General features: G+C 42.7%; 1 protein-coding gene across 1 annotated transcript in view; it reads right to left on the bottom strand.

Annotated features, from left to right (window-relative positions):
• Nucleotides 1–16,482, bottom strand: part of RPS6KA2 (ribosomal protein S6 kinase A2) — a gene marked incomplete at its 5' end in the record, with an annotated part of 312,268 nt that overhangs the window by 85,510 nt on the left and 210,276 nt on the right. The window contains one exon of the mRNA XM_082480397.1: nucleotides 14,065–14,146. Within this exon, the coding sequence (XP_082336523.1) occupies nucleotides 14,065–14,146 (82 nt within the window). The remainder of the gene's footprint in view (nucleotides 1–14,064; nucleotides 14,147–16,482) is intronic.

Below are 16,482 nucleotides of genomic sequence, written 5' to 3'. Positions count from 1 at the left end.
GACTTGCGCTAACAAAATGTTTTGGATGAGCATTTTAGATACTGAATTACAAATATTTTGGTTTGTATAATGAGTAACTAATATATTGAAGGCATCACTGAGGAAGCCAGGATAGTGGCTTATCATCCAAAACCGAGGACACTCACTTGATTTAGGAGATGTGAGGCCCTGAGACAGCTTCTATTTGTAAACCACGCAGGACGAGGTTTATCAGGTTGCCTGCAACCTAGCCCTCTGAGCTATGTGCACACAAAATAGACGGGAATTTGGAACTCAAATATTTCAAGAAAATTGCGGCGTTTAATGTCAACATTCAGGCAAACCAAACCTTTGCTTTGCCCAGCCACTGACGTGCTACGCAGACATGCTTAATATAGCTCCGGTGATATATTTGCCTCATAAAAATAAATGAGCATCTGCGAGACGGCTGTCTGTCACTGAAGAAGCCTCCGGTCCCATCAGCAAGTAGGGTGTGAAGTCAAGGCAAGGTCACGTCCTAAATTAGAGCATAAGGAAAAGCTCGGTCTCGTGTCGTTACCGACACACTAACTAAAGCTTTGCAAGCAGCAAGCCTTGGCCACGCAAACAACTAGAAAAAAAGGCTGATCTAGTGTTTTCTCCTGCGAGGAGAGAAACACAGTGCTCAAACAATCGTAAATCATTTTTCGGCCTGGACTTCACTACCGTATAGGGAGCCTCGTGGAAGACATGACGAAGTTCAGAGAGTCTCCGGGTGAAATCATGGCCCTAAAACAGTCAGTAGTAAACCCGCTGTTGACATTAATAGGAGCTCACCATCTACATCTCAGTCCCTGTATACAGTTCTGAAAATATAAATAGCTGCTTGAACTCTGAAGGAATACCTAACTGTAGAGGAAATCTTCCTTTTTCCTATGACACTGGGTAACTGCCAAGAGCTAAACATAAACCGCACTAAGCAATGACTAAAGGGAGACAGGAGGAGAGCAGATAAATATTTAAAGGACAGAAACATGAAGAGAAGAATTATTTATCAAAATAAAAGGAAAGAAAAGAATACAAATAGGAGGAGGTAAGCGAAACAGAAAAAGAGGAAATGTAGGCTGTGTCAGGCAAACTCTAACAGGATGAACCCCTATGGAGCGGAGTGAAAGGCTGGGATTGGAGCCTCATCGCTTGACACATTTTAAAACAAAACTGGACAGGAAAAGTTAAATAATGATTTAATTAGAAACCAGCCTGCCCTGGCTGCAGGGGAATGAGATTACATCTGTCACTACGTGCTACTTTGCTGCAGTGGCTCCACCTCAATAACGCGCACTTTCTAAAAAAAAATACCTAGATTTCACTACTATGCACAAGCGTTTGGGAGATGGACTGAAACACAGCAGTCATTTGCACCAGGATTAATACCTGTAACATGTTAGAATATTCCAGCAAAGTGAAAAAAAAAATCAGAAACTAAAATTCGTATTGGGAATGGACTTGAAAACCCTGTGAAGAATAACCACGAGCAGTTTAGCTTCCACACAAGTGCTTTTAATTCTGAGATCTCAAATAGCCTTACCAAGAGCCTTGGATCACTATGGCTGTTACTGTACAGGATACAGGTGATAGCTGGAGGTCAGAGGGCTAATGCAGCTCCTCCGGGGCCACCCAGCACAGTGGCCACCAGCCCTGTGGCAGCCCTTCCAGTGACTGCTCAGCAAACCATACTCCTCCCACGAACAGTGCAAACTTTCAGGCTTCCTCAAAGTTTTGCTTTGGAAGTTGCTTGCGGAAAAGTGCTCTCAAACCCTCTCATGTGAGAAACTCTCTATAGCAAACTAAAAAACACGTGTGCCACAAAGCATGGCAGGGTTTCTGCATATTTCTAATGAACATGCATGTAAGGCGCGCTCTGACACTGGCAAATCTCATGTAGTGAGGTCACGTCTTACGCCTCATGAGCGCCTCCTTTTCGCTCCATCAGTCTCACCTATAGCCACCCTTCAAATCCCTTCCATCCCCGCTCTGTCGGCAGGGCTGAACAGCCTCGCTCCTGCTGCTTCCCTTCTCTACCAAGGGAAGCCCCCGAACACCTGCTCTGCCACTGCTGGAGCTGAGCAGCCCTCTTCCCTGGCAGCGCCCTCTCAGGTCCCAAGCAGAAAGGGGTGGGAGGAGTCAGGATGTTCTGGAGAAGCTGGCAGACAGCTATCGCCTGCTTCCCGAAGTTGCAGAGAAGACTAGCTCTGGCCCTGTCTCACTCCCACCACAAAGTGCCCACCGTCCTGGTCCTCCCCTTCTCCACTTGTGGTGTTGCCCTTCCTATGGTCTTTCCCTTGGCTCCACACACCAGATCATATCCCCAAGCCAAACGCTACCCCTGATGCTTGGCTCGGGGGATGGCAGCTCTCTGCTGCCCCAGAAAGCTGCTCTCACAGGAATCGGGGCGGGGGGGAGGGGACACCAGCTCACCTGGAGACAGCTGAGGGGCTTCTGGAAAATAGGGGTGTCCAGATCTCAGTAGGTTGGAAAGCCAGCTAAATGAAGGCTGTGCATTTAGTAGGATGGTCTAGGAAGAGTCTCTTGGTTTCCTTGGTACCAAGGTAAATATGTGATGATTAAAAAAAATGTGTTCTGCGTAAAAGTCTGCTCCTGGGGCCTCGCTGGAGCTGCCGAGCAAAGCCACTGGCTACTTCCCTAAGAAAAGCAAGAGAGAGGGGGCACAAGCTGGGAGCCTATCCGTTTCCCTTTATGGGGAAAGTACTCTAGAAGACAGAGATAGATGGTAAAGGTGACCCAAATGAGGGGAATACCATGTAAAAACAAAAATACAAAATTGTCTTTCCAAACGTGCATTTGAAAACATTTCCTTCTTATGATAACATGCAAAGGTGAAGTTAGTACCTGCATCTACTTACACACTACCTAGTTGTACAACATTACTATTTTACATTGTATAGCTTATTGTATCCATAATGAAAACAACATTGAATTGACCAGCATTGAAAAAACCTATATAGCAGTACAACCCCATAAACCTGAAACTCCCTCTGAGCACGAAAGGCAGCTCTGAGGTAACGGTGTTGATGAGGACAATTGCCCACTAAATGGCAACTATGTCATAGCACAAACGAAGGCTGAAAGATGACCAGGGACACAGTGCAATTATCTGAGCAATTCAGGCTTTGCCCAAATTTACAAAAATAATCTACTGCTGCTGAGAAAATGTCAGTTAAATTACTGCACCATAGAAACCTCTTGAGTGTGTCAGTTACAGTTGCATGCAGATAGAAAGTGCTGTAGACAAAATAGAAAGGAGAGGCTGTCGTTGATGCTGACTGCTGATCTCTCTTTGAACATCATCAAAACCTCCAACTTGGAGCAAATGCCGCAGCCATGAGGAAGCCGTAACTGACATGTGTAACCCACATGAAGAATATCAAAACACAGAGAATAATTTTGTTTCCGTTGAAACAAATCCCAGATGGCAGTCTCCTGCACTGTACCATCTAACTTTTATGGAGAGCCAGCTGAGTGCTAGCACACCTCCAGCAGCAGCTGTGAACAGAACACCTGGCCAGCTGTTTGGTGAAGGCTTACAAGGGATCCAATGGCAACGCTGCGAGGCGAACCGTCGCAGTGCAGCTGACCCCTACCCTCTGCCGTCACTCTGACTTAAAATGGCACCAAGTGGCAGTGTGACCTCTCTGTTAATCTGTCTTCGTGCTTGAAAGGAAATAACATTTTTTCTGTGGTATTAGGGGAACCAGTAAAAGCAGTGGGATGCAACTCTCAGAGGATGCTTACGGATTTGGTTTCCAACCAACTATAACTGCACTGCAGTTGCAGGCAGCTGAAATTGGTTAAATGGCAATTATGTTGGATGCTCCAACTGGTGCGACTTATTCAGTGAACAGAACAAAAAAATGTTTTTTGTATAGATAATGGATTTGTACCACAGCCAAAGACTTGCAGAGTCCATCAGGGAGGTTAAAAATCCCAGGGATATTTAGCTATTTTATTTCCAGTTTCGCTTTCCACTACAGCTACAAATTTATGCAAAAGTACAGTTGATTCATAGCTCTGATTATTTCAGATAGTCCATGCATTATACAGAAAAGACATTTCCTAACAATTTCTTGTTTTGGATTCTTTAGACATTAAATCCCATAATGCAGCAGATTGCACTTAAGGGGGGAGGAGTGTTAATAGCATCTCCATTAATAGCTGACTATTGCTTTTCATAAGGACGTCGAGCACTGTGAAGAGGAGGCTGGCATAATTAGGTTAATGTTATAGATATGGAGATGGAGAAGAAGAGCAGCAGTAACAGTAGCTGGTTTATATTTATGCAGCAGGCTGGCGGCAGAGATGTGAGCAGAGCCGAAGTCTTGTAACTCCTAAACTGAGGTACCAGCTCCTACACCAGACACAGCCTGCCACGAAAGAACAAGACTACATGACATAAATTCAAAGGAGATGAAGACTAAATGCATTTGAGCCTGTATTTGCCAAAAGAGCAATTTTTCTCTTCCTGTAATTCATGCAGCTTTGTGGTACTACCAGTAAGCTCTTGGACGCTGGGCAGGATTAAAAGGCTCCCAGCGGTTCCTTCACGTGCTGCGCAGCTGACTCGATGGGTTGCCAGCAATAGCTTCTCTTTTTCAGCAGTGGGTTTCTTAAAATTAGAAGCATTACAAGGAAACAGAAAACTTACAAAGCTCCTTAAAGACAGTGCAAGATAAACAAGACACACAAAACTTCCAAACCCTAAGACAAAGACAAAAGAAAATCAGAAATGCAGACTTTCACTTGAAGATTCCCATTTGGCCTACGGGACGCCAGCCAGAAAGGCAGAAGGCAAAGTAAAACAGTGACCAGCATTATGTTATCACTGGTAAAGCCCAACAGGCTTGGCTATGTCCTGCCCACTGATGTTCTGCTTAATTCTGAAGCTAAACATGAGAGAAGGGGGGTTGACAGCTGCGGGCAACCATGAAGAACTGAGAATGCCCTCCAGAAATGCTGCCATCTCAACCTTCAATGCAAAGAAGAGCTGTGTTACAAATACTTCCACCAAAGGGCTGGCTTTTCCTAGGAACTCTCTCTCAATGGAACTCCCCAAAGGAACAAACATTCAACATCTCAACGATATGACCACTTGGCTGTCTTTGCAGCAGGACATTTTTATCCGTTCAATTAAAAAACCCAAATGTTCAACAATCTGCTTGGTAGAGCGCGGCATTGCTACTACTGTAGTAACAAAGCATCCACGGAGGTCCTGAGATCTGGAGCATACAGCCAGAGCAGACGACATTTCATTTAACAGTCACCTCTGACTTACCTAGTGCTAGCAAAACTAAATCTTCTTCTAACCCAGACACCTAAAAGAAATTAACTCTGAGGAAGGAAAGGAAGATGAAAGATTCTCAGTCTACAGAAAATGGAGGCTAAACATGATAACAGTCTTCAAGATGTGGAAGAAAACTACGGAGAGGAAACTGTACTCAGTGGAGAGGATGTGAACTAATGGTTTCAGCTGTGGCAAGGCAGATACGGGACAGATGTTAGGAAGCATTTTATAATAGTCGAGATAGAGACAGCCTAACAGAACAAGTTAGGCAAACGTCTGTCAGGAATGACAAAAGCATAGCTGTGCCACCCTAGGTCAGAGAGATGGCCAGTGGGACTTCTTCTCGTGCCTTCCAGCTGATGCTTTAGTAGCAGTGCAAGGCCCAGAGTGCCCTCCGAGAGTCCCACACCGGTAGGCTTACCCTGGCACAGACCTGGGCAGGGACACGAGCTAGGCTGCCAAAGCAGAACCACTGAGCCCCTCTGGTTGACCCGAGGATCGGCCAGTCCTTGCTCCCAGGTACTCGGCCCAGGCAGAGCACCACGCACAGCCGGTGGTGCCCAACCTACTCCAGTTAAACTAAGCTGTGTTTTTCTCTGCTCTCTCTGGGCTTCCCACCTATTGCTGGTGAGAGGTGTGAGGGCTGACAAAGGCCATTGCACCTCCCAGCCCTTTCCTGGTAAAAGTGGGTTTTCTACACATAAAATGGAATTGCACCACATTTGTCAAACTGGATAAATATTTCATTCGTGGGTTCAGGACAACTGTCCATGTCGTCTCTCAAAAACTACACCAAAAGCAACTAACAGCAATCTGCTACTTGACCATAAAAAATATCACACCTAGTCTTTTCCATAAAGTGACAGCCAATTTGGGAATAACTGCCATGAGATATACAGTGCAATGAATACGACAGAAAGAATAAACCAGGGGAAAGCAAGAACCAGTGAAAGCCCTTGATCAAATCTACTTTGGGGACTTTGAAGAATGAGTTTGGGTCTGAAAACCTGTTACTGATGGCCCCTACAGGAGCTGCAGTTCCAAGTGTTTCCATTGCCACTTATTCACTGTGACAAGCACAGCAGGATCAATTGAAACTTTAAAGAGGTAGGTGGCAAATTGACTGGAACTTACAAGGCGATTTGGAAAATTGCTTTTTACTATCAAAAATGAAATGAGTATGACGGAATACTCATTCCTGAAAAAAACAGCCACCATTCCTTGGCTGGCTGGAATAGCCGGGAGACACATTCAAATGCAACCTGCAAGAGCCGCCATTTTTTTAGAAACTTTAAAGAGATCTTTCTGTTCATATTTCATTGACAGAAGAGCGTGACTCAACAAATGTTTAGAACAAACTTGTATAATTTGATCACAGGTGAAGAACATATCCTTTCTGCCAAAGAAATCAGCAGACTTTTCAGTGCTCTCTCCCTCTGACTTCAGATTCGAATCTCCTTTGTGGGGAACCCAGCTTGTGTGCTCCGAAACTGCTGTGCCCAACAAACCAAGGCACAGCAAATGGGGATGACTGGAAGAACTGCTTCAAAAGCCCGGTCCGAGCCAACGCACCTCTGCTATCAGATACTAGGACTCCCATCGCAGTTTCTACTACACCACTTTTTCTCATGGAGGAAGCTGGGGTTTGCTTGTGCGTCCTGTCCTCTGCTCTCTTTGGGAAGAATAAAACAAAGGTATTTCAGGCAGCAACATACCACTGGAGCCATGTTCCAAATGGACATACAACCATGCAGTGAGCTATATTTTGATATTACTGTAATAGCAGAGTTGTACTGCAACAAATGTGGGGACAGGAAAGGACTGGGCAATATTGCTGCATTTACCTACAATGCGTAGGACAAGTGCAGAAGTATGTGCTCCTATGCGAATCAGTCTGGCTGAATGACAGGAAGAAAGATAGGGAGATTGATTATAATTTTTACCAGTATTTAGGCAAAGACAATAACTCCGTCCTCCACAGGAAAATAGGAAGAACTTCCTGTCTAGCAACCTGAGCAACACTTTTAACAAGGTGACCCTAAACAGAGCTCAACAGTCAAAATTTTCATGAAGAGAAGCTGCATTTTCTTTGGCACTTACGAAAAGCTCCATGAGGAACAACAGGTTTCTGTGTAAAAACAAAGTAGCCAGAAAGCTCCCTTGCTACAAAGCAGAGAGCACTTTTAACATCCAGAGTTCATTTCTTGAATGTCTTAACAGTGGGAATTTTTGCCTGATAACAGGATCTTCATGATGCACTTGGCATTGTGAAGAGGCTATAATTTAATCAGGACTTCATTCAACGAGAAGTCCCACATGGCTTGAATAGAAACAGGTAATAAAATCCTTAAGTGATGCATGCTCAGTTTATATTTATAGGCAAAAGTTTTCCCTTCTCATCCAAACCCAAATCCAAACACTGTACAGAATCACTAAAGAGTATTAAGTATGTAACCCAGAAGCTACGATCTCAATGAACACAAGTCAATGCTCTTTAGCAAATGCTATGAAAATAAACTTCCAGCAATGCTCTTTGTCATTTTTGACGTGTCCAGTCTGCTGTATATTCAGGTTAGGATGCTCTGTAATATTTGTTGACACACAATGAGCTGGTTTCCTAACCACAGCTCATTTTCCTTATAAAATATGAACACATTACCCTCCACAGTCCAGTAGAAATAACCTAAGTGAGCTCTCTCAAATTTACCGAACCCTTTTCCTCCTTCAGAAAGCAAGTCCTAGATAAGCTGACCTTTTATAGAAGGAAGAAAGAGGTTTTCTGATGCAAGAAGCATTGCAAAGGCACAGTAAAGGCACAGCCTGATGGTGACCTCTAAGCACTGAGAGTCTTCATTTTCAAAACTCCTGCAGGATGAAAGAAAGTTCTGTTTCCTTGGATAACAGCTACTAATTCCAGCTTGCTCCTCAGTTGTGATGGGCAAGGTTGGCACATTCTGCATCTCAACTCAAAGCTGAGGATCTTCTCCTTGGCTCCTGGACTGCAAAGCTTGCATGAGAATGGGCAAGGTCCAGATGGTGACCCAAGAGCTTTGCTGTGTGGCTGAGCACATACCGACTAGGCTGATCTTTACATTTTAGAGCCACTTGTGTTTTCCCCTCCCCATTGAAAATTTAGTGTCTGGCTGTTTGTGGAGAGAATCATAGAATCATAGGGTTGGAAGGGACCTCTGGAGATCATCTAGTCCAACCCCCCTGCCAGAGCAGGGACACCTTAGAGCAGGTTGCACAGGAACGCAACAGGCGGGTTTTGAATGTCTCCAGAGATGGAGACTCCACCACCTCCCTGGGCAGCCTGTTCCAGGGCTCTAGCACCCTCAAGGTAAAGAAGTTCCTCCTCATGTTTAGGTGGAACTTCCTATACTCAAGAGGGGTGAGTCTCTGTCCCAGCTGGATCTTTAACAGCACTTCCACGTCCAGCACTGGTGTTTTTTTGAGCTCAAAGGCCTGGCATTTGGAGAGTTACAATTCTGAGTAAAGAAGCAGTATGCAGGCAGCAGTTCTTGAGGATGCAGAGCATGTAGCCTGTCCTCCAAACAGCAGGACAAGGGGACCCCTGCTGTGGGGTCTAGACTCAGAGGAAACTGGTTGTGTGGTTAGGACTTCTCTGGTGAGTTGTTTAGAAGAGGGTAATAAGAGGCTCACTCAGGAGGATATCAAAAAGATTGAAGAACACTGTAAGAAAACATAATAACCCAAAATTTAAAGGGTGAACCTGGGTGAATAAGAGGGTCTCTCACCAAACACACGGGCTGAACAAAATAGGACAAGATACCTTGAAAACCTCGGCACCAAGGAGTTAGGTTTATCTGAGGCGAAAGTTCTTTCTGAGTCCCGCCTTATAAGGTTAAATTGTCCTCAGTTTTTTGTTTTGTTGGATTTTTGTTCCCTTCAAACCAGAAGGAAACCACTGGAGTTCAATATCTCAGATCTAAGCACCACAATCATCACAGGGAAACTGAGTCACATACAGAGGAAAACTGAAGAAGCCACTTCAGTTGATGTCCAAACAGGGAAGCCACTACTACGATTTTATCAATGGTTTTGATGGAAATCCCAAGTCCAGCTGGTAACATCTAAGTTAGGTGTTCAATGTAGTGTATAACTAATACCATTGATCTAACATTCCCGAGAACACCACAAGCTCTCTGTGAGTCACTAAAGCTGCTTTCACTGCTTACTGCATCTATAACCATCACACGCACTCAGCACAACTGTAAACCCATAAGCCTACTGGCTTAGACTGAGGGGATCATAAACTGCAAAGCACTTCAGAGCTTTTGACAAAATAGATTATCATTTCTAAACCCCATAAGCAGAAACAGGTAGACTCTCAGTTCTCAGGGTCAAATAGCTTCCAGTGCCGAGATTTACACAGCCCATTACCAACAAGACGGGCAGATGCAAACTATCTCCTCATGACCCGTCACATAACCTTCGCTAGATCATCGCTGTAATATTTACAAAGTTTGTAAGTATCATGTCAGTGAATTATGGCTTCATGCCACTTTCTCTAAGATTGCATGTCTCCTGGAGGGATGGGGTTTTGATTTTCAAGCTCCAGAGGTAGCCCTTACATTCCAGCACAGCAGCCTACTGGGGATTTATGAGCACTTCACGGGTGTTTAATGAGGCTTGCGCTGTAAGCGATCTAAACAGCTCTTGTTCACAGAATCCCGAAGCACATCCGGTAAAGCCGATGGAGCCTGAGACACCTTAAGAGAAACACCAGGTGAATCAAAATAATCAGCCTGCCCTTTTCATCTGTCCCAGCTTTGCTGGTGAATACACGGCACGCATATACACAGAATCGACAGTCCCTGTTTTCTTTCTGTTTCCTCAGTCTCACGGTGCATTCAGCCCGGGCAGTCAAGACTCACTGATATGTGTCTGTAAGTGTTTAAACCTGTAGATCAACTTTATTCTCTTTCAATTTTTATCTAAAAATCTGATTTTCAAGAAAAAAAAAAAAGTAGAGCATAATGAAGACATGAAAGCAACATTTTAAGATGGTATTTAACAGTATTATCTAATGACACTCTGAAAGGCAAAAGTCTCACTCTTGGAAGGTATTTAAGTGCCTGAATGTCTTTGAGCACCTGAACTCTCCTCCCCCCCAAAAGGGTTTATGTTCACAAAGGTAGGTATTATGGTATTGTAGTTCAATAAACAGTGTTTCAAAGTCAGATGAGTTAGAGTCATACACACATGCAGCCTTGAATCTGATGCATTCGCCATCTGGCACCTAACAGACATAATAGTCTCAAAAATTTTGGACAAGGTTTTCCTAAAATTAATAATTAGCATGAAACACTTATCTAGTTTCTTCAGGAAGCTCTCTGCTTTAAAACCCACAAGTTCCTGCAGAAGGAAATGAGGTATGAAGGAAAGAAACTTGTGTGTGATGCTCTCATCTACAACTGAGAGGAGCAGCAGCTTTCTCACTTTCAAGGATCCAAGCTGTTAAAGGTCCTTATTCAGATATACTCTACATTTAACATAAACCTTCATGATGTAAAGATGAATTTAATCTTCACAAATGTTTGTATGTACAGGATGTGCATCTGCAAACTTTTACAATCTAAACCTGAATATTTTGGAGTCTCCCTTCACAGCAGGAGCAGTTCTGCTGTTTAGCAGATCTTTTTCAAGCTTAAATCTACAACTGCAATTGATCTACAAAGCCTCTTCTGTATCAAACAACTTTTTTGAGCTCTAAATGCTTGAAGAGCGCTGCTGCTGACTGCTGTACCCTTCTTATACTACTCTTTGCTATTGGTGAAGTTGGGATCATGCTGACAAGGGACAACTAACCCGGAAAGAGGCAGGAGGCAGCAGGGTTACGGGAGGAGGCACCGTTTTGTACTTCTGCTTCTTCCCAAACATTACCAGCCAGCCACGGCCAGAGTCAGGCTCCTGGGACAAGAAACCCTTTGGCGGGATCCACTATGGTTGCAAGCTAGTTTTAAACCATCACTCCTGAAGGCATTTAACTTCCTCATGTTCTTATTTATCTGGGGTTTAAGTCTTCAGACTAATCCAGAAAAGAAAACAAACAGGTTTGCTACCTCCTCTTCTTTTCTTTTCTTTCTCATTGCTCCATTTTATGTGTTTCACTAAAGAAAATAACTCCTATGATATTTAGGGCTGTGTGGCCATGTCAATGGCACTGGCACCAAGAGCTTTGGCTTTCCCGCTCCGTGCTGTACTGTGCAGTACAAATTGGGAAGCAAAGCCATTAAGAAAGTTGTCTCGTAGCATGCCTTTTGTCAGTAAAGACTGAACGCAGTGCTAACAAGTACTTATGGCTTTGCTCCCATCACTTGACATGGTAATAAGTACTTCACATTGGAGTGACTTCCAGCCTCTTTGAGTGTAGGTAAGCAAGGACAATTCAGCACTCTCACTTAAGAGATGAAATTAAGCTGTCAGAAATATTATCTCTGTGCCAAAAGTTACACGGAATCTCACTGACAGCAATCCTCATTGCTGCTCTTCTCACTTGCCCTGTGCCAATGGGGTTTTGCCTTCATTTCTGTACTTTGAGATAAATAGCCGTCAGGTATAACTTATTTGTAGAAACTCGTGTGGACAAATTAGTTCCTACCGATGTGCTAGTTATCTTGAGATTAATGAGAAATCCAGAGCTACCACTCGGAGGAGTAAGTAGTCTGAATGAGAGAGAAATGCAATCCAGCAAAATCACAAGGCAGTGTCAACTTTTGGATCTTGTGACCAACGCTTGAGAAAGCAATAAATAGCCTGCTGTAATGGCAAGGGAGGAGAGAAACAGTGGTTCTATGGTATAACAAAGGGAGGAACTGCAAACACAGAGGTGCCTGTTCTGGATAGAACAGAAATGTGATACAACGCTTTGGGTAGTTTAAAATCACTATCTAAATTTTGAGATTTCCTAAAATACCGCCATAAACCAGATATTTTTTCTCCCCCAGTGGAATCTAACATTACAGATTTAGCCATCAAATATTAAATGACAATCATGTGTTTGGGGATGCAGAAGAAACCCTCCCCCTCTCCAAAGCTCTTTCTGCTCACCACAGCCCAGAGTTATACAGAAAAAAGAAGGAACATCCAATTTTCACCTTGGGTGAAAAGTTCTGGGTTGTCAAAAGAAACAGAAATAAGTCTCTGGTACGTGTTGACATCAGGGAGGTCACACAGTTCCTCCTCAGACACTGTTTCTGGCAGGAGATGGCTTTCCCCAGTGGGAAAAGCTCTGAGAGTTCAGTTCAGCTCAGTCTGGGCGCTTTGTGGTCCTGCTCTTGGTTAAGAAGTCAGGGAATCACTCTATTATACATATTGTCTACACAGACCTGATTTTTTACTTTTTATGTATTACTCCCAGTACTATTTAAGTGGTTATTTACACCATGCTGTTCTGCCAGAACAAACCTTCCCATCTACATTCCAAACAAAAAGATCAGCACGGCAGCATTGCTTCAAACTAACGTTTCTCTGCAAAGGCCTTCTTAGGGGAAAGGGCTGTGTAAATATCCAGTTTGCCACTTCCCCATTTCGACTAGTACTCAGAAGATGTACTGTGTCTGCCTGCCACCACCTGCTGTAACTCTACCTTGCAATTACGGGTAGCTTCATTCTTCTTTTGGTTCCCCAAATTGAGGCTTGCTAAAGCATTTTGGATTTTGAAGTCATCAGAACTATCTCAAAATGATCCCTCTTCATATTAGGATAGAAATTTAGGCACTATACTGCATTGTGTAAACCCGCATTGTCCAAGAAAGAGCTGCTCTGGGCAAAATGAGCGCTGTCCACATCATCTGCAAGAAGTGTCAGGCTTTTGAGGGGAAAAAACAGAGTACCATGCTAGGTCAGGGAAACAAGATGAGGACCTAACTCTGTTTGTGGAGGAACAAACAGTAAGGACTGTAAGGACTTCAGCTGAGACCTAACTTTCTCTGTTTGCTTTTCAATCCTGTGCTCTACTAGAAATTTCTTTCTGGTCTGAGCGAGGCTGTAGCAGCCAGTGGCCCCACAAGGGGATGACCAGCTTCAAACACCAGTCATTTGGACCCAGCCTGCCATAGACCATGCACTGAGTGGTCCTGAGCTAGGAAACAGCATGGAGGTGGTTGAGTCACCATCCCTGGATGTGTTTAAGAGATGTTTAGATGTGGTGTTGGGGGATATGGTGTAGGGGAGAACTTTGTAGAGTAGGTTGGACTCGATGATCCCAAGGATCTCTTCCAACCTAGACAATTCTATGATTCTATGATTCTATGACTTTGTTGTACTTGAAAATATGTCACATGAATTTTCAGGCATATAGGGAGAAGCACCAGATGGAAGGCCTTTCTGCCCCATAGAAGTCATGTTTTACTTCAGCAATATCCTTATTTAAAAATACTTATTTCAGTTTATTTCAGCAACAGATAGATACTGTCACTGTGGTACCAATTACTATGCGCCCAACAGAGGTTCTATAAATAACAGCAAGAAAGTGAAGAACACATGCAGTTAGAAAACACCGAAGTCCTGTTTTCCTGCTCACACACTGTATATGGGTAACATTGCTCGTATTCACTTTTTTTAGAACATTCACTACAGTGAGGCAGAATTTTGGAGGGTGGCAGAAGCATATTTGTGTACTTTTATATACCATCAGACAGCAGCAATACAAAAAATGACAAGACAAGTAAGTGGCAAAGTAGCACAGAAATAGAGACTGCAGCCACTGCCCCAGTCCTTACCTTTCAGAGTTGCCTTCTTAAGTACCTTCATGGCATAAAGCTGACCCGCATCAGATCCTTTGATCTTCCGCACTAGAAATACCTGTGAAAAGCAGACGTCTTGTGTAGATGAGTCCTGAACGTCCAGTTACAAGCCTTGCGGCATTTGATAAAGGAACAGATTCAGGAATTCTAATGAAAATTATTAGTGGAAAGTATTTTGTAACTATTTCACCTGCAATTGGTTTAACTAGCTCTGGAAACCTTCATTTTTAAGCCTTTACTCCCTCACAAAGAAAACAGGTTCAACGTTACTGATTACCCTTCCACATTCAATTAAAGATGGGTGAATAGTCATAATTCGTGCATGCACATCTCTTCATATTCTGACCAGCTTCACATGAAAAAAAGTTGTGTCTCCTTTGTGCTTAGCAACGTGCACGGTCTTGAAACTATTGTCATCAATTCAATTATGGAGAAAAAACAATTTGATTTAATTTATGCTGTAAGTCATGAATGATGACTAGCCTAAGATGTAACTGAAGCAAAAAGTTCATACAGCTGAAAATCTAGTTGTTTATACTTAGCAAAAAGTAGAACTATTTTGATTAACAAAAGGATTATTAAAACAAAGAGAGTTTTCCCTGTTATAGTTACCTATGTTACATCTTATGACAGTGTAAATTTGTCATTGAAATAAAATAAAATTGTAGCTAAAATTGTGATATTTTTCATTTTACTCTATGCAACTATTTCTTATCTGCTCCTGAGTACATCTGAGCACTGAAGGGGTAGTGAACAAAGGAATCAGTAATTTAGTTTGGTCTTTATAAGACTTTCAGTGTGTTAATAACTGGAAAAAAAAAAAAAAAGAAATTTTTTAGCTGATTCCTACGATTCGCTTTGTCTGCGGAGGTCAGAAATATGAGACATCAGTGTCTCCCTTTTATTTCAGCACTTTTGGTACTGGACAGAAGCAGGAAGTAAAGCCAAATCCAAACAGAAATCTAACGCCACATACATAGTATATACTTATAATGACATAAATTATCAAAGGCTAGCTAAAATTATGTAGCTAAGGGAAGTTGGAATACAAAAATCTGTGACAACTATTGTATTCTTTGCCTGTTCAGGAACCATGCAGCTTTCTTAACTGCCTCCACCCAAAATATAAAAAGCCAAAAAAAGAACAGAGGAAGTCTGTTTCTAGCACATTATTTGCAAGTTGAAAGAATCTTCCTCCTGCAAAAAATAATATCTGTAAACAGATTATGATTTTCTGAAGCATCCTTTGAGGAAAGGTTCGTGGGAAGAGAGAACAACTTTTAACAACCAGCTAGAAAAACTGAAGAAAAAGAAAAAAAAAAAGGCTAAATTCTCTCTGAACACCTTAACCAGGGCTCTTACATCTGTATAGCATCACCGCTACAACACTTCTACAACATGATCCGATACGTTTGTGTTTAGACTTTCCTTCTCAAGATGTTTCCTGTGCATGTGAGATACGCACAGTTCCTCACCCGAGCTGCTCTAACCAGCTGAGCTTGGGCACATGCTGCTTCTTCCCATCTCCTGTTTCCTGGTTTGATGAACATACAAATACCTCCAGTACTCACAACTGTAGGAACAAATGATGAAATTTGGATGCAACAGGAACACACAAGATTTTCTGAAGTGTTTTTCATTAACATTCATGATAAATTAAGCTCAGCTGCTCCAGCATTAACAGGAAGTCAATTCATTTAGAAGTTTGGCTAGCCAGAGAAATGTTGGGATATTTTTCTATCCAGCCCAAGTGAAAAATTTAATTTTTGCATTACATTGAAAGGGAGGAGAAAGTCAAAAGCAAGCTTGCCCAAATACTAGATTTTCAGCTGTATTATTATTCTGCAAAAATGGTTATGGAATCTTTATCCAGAAAACAAAACCGGAAACCCTTAAGTTAATGATTTTAAGCTGTACTGCACATAGAACAGCACAGCATGCTGTGTCTGCAGAAATATTAGGCTGCAGTTCTAGAAATATCTTATCTGCCATGTAATCTTGCAAATCTTGTAATAACCATGTTGCTGTAATAAGCAAAATTATCAATTTATGTTACTAGTCACTAGTCAGCTGTTCCCTGTAGCACGGGATAGGGCACTTGTCTGCATTCTCTCCGAAACAGATGAGTCAAGAACACTGTGTGCTGTTTCAGAGCACATCAACATAATCATCAAACCAAAAAGGAAACAGAACAAATGAAAATGCACTGTATTGCAAAATGATGCCATCCTTCTGATTATTCTTAAAGCCGAAGTCACATTGTTCTTGAAACCACCAAGCGGTCCTGGAGTGCTTACTTGACTAGTTATAATAACTATACTATACTAGTTTGCCAGAATAGCACAGGCATGTGGCTGAGCATGACTTTCAGTTTTCTAGTTTGATGTGCATGCA

This window comes from Vanellus vanellus, assembly GCF_965231255.1.
Source record: "Vanellus vanellus genome assembly, chromosome: 3".
In the NCBI taxonomy this organism is placed as follows: domain Eukaryota; kingdom Metazoa; phylum Chordata; class Aves; order Charadriiformes; family Charadriidae; genus Vanellus; species Vanellus vanellus.
Note: the sequence above shows the minus strand (reverse complement) of the source record. Positions and strands in the feature narration are given on the sequence as shown.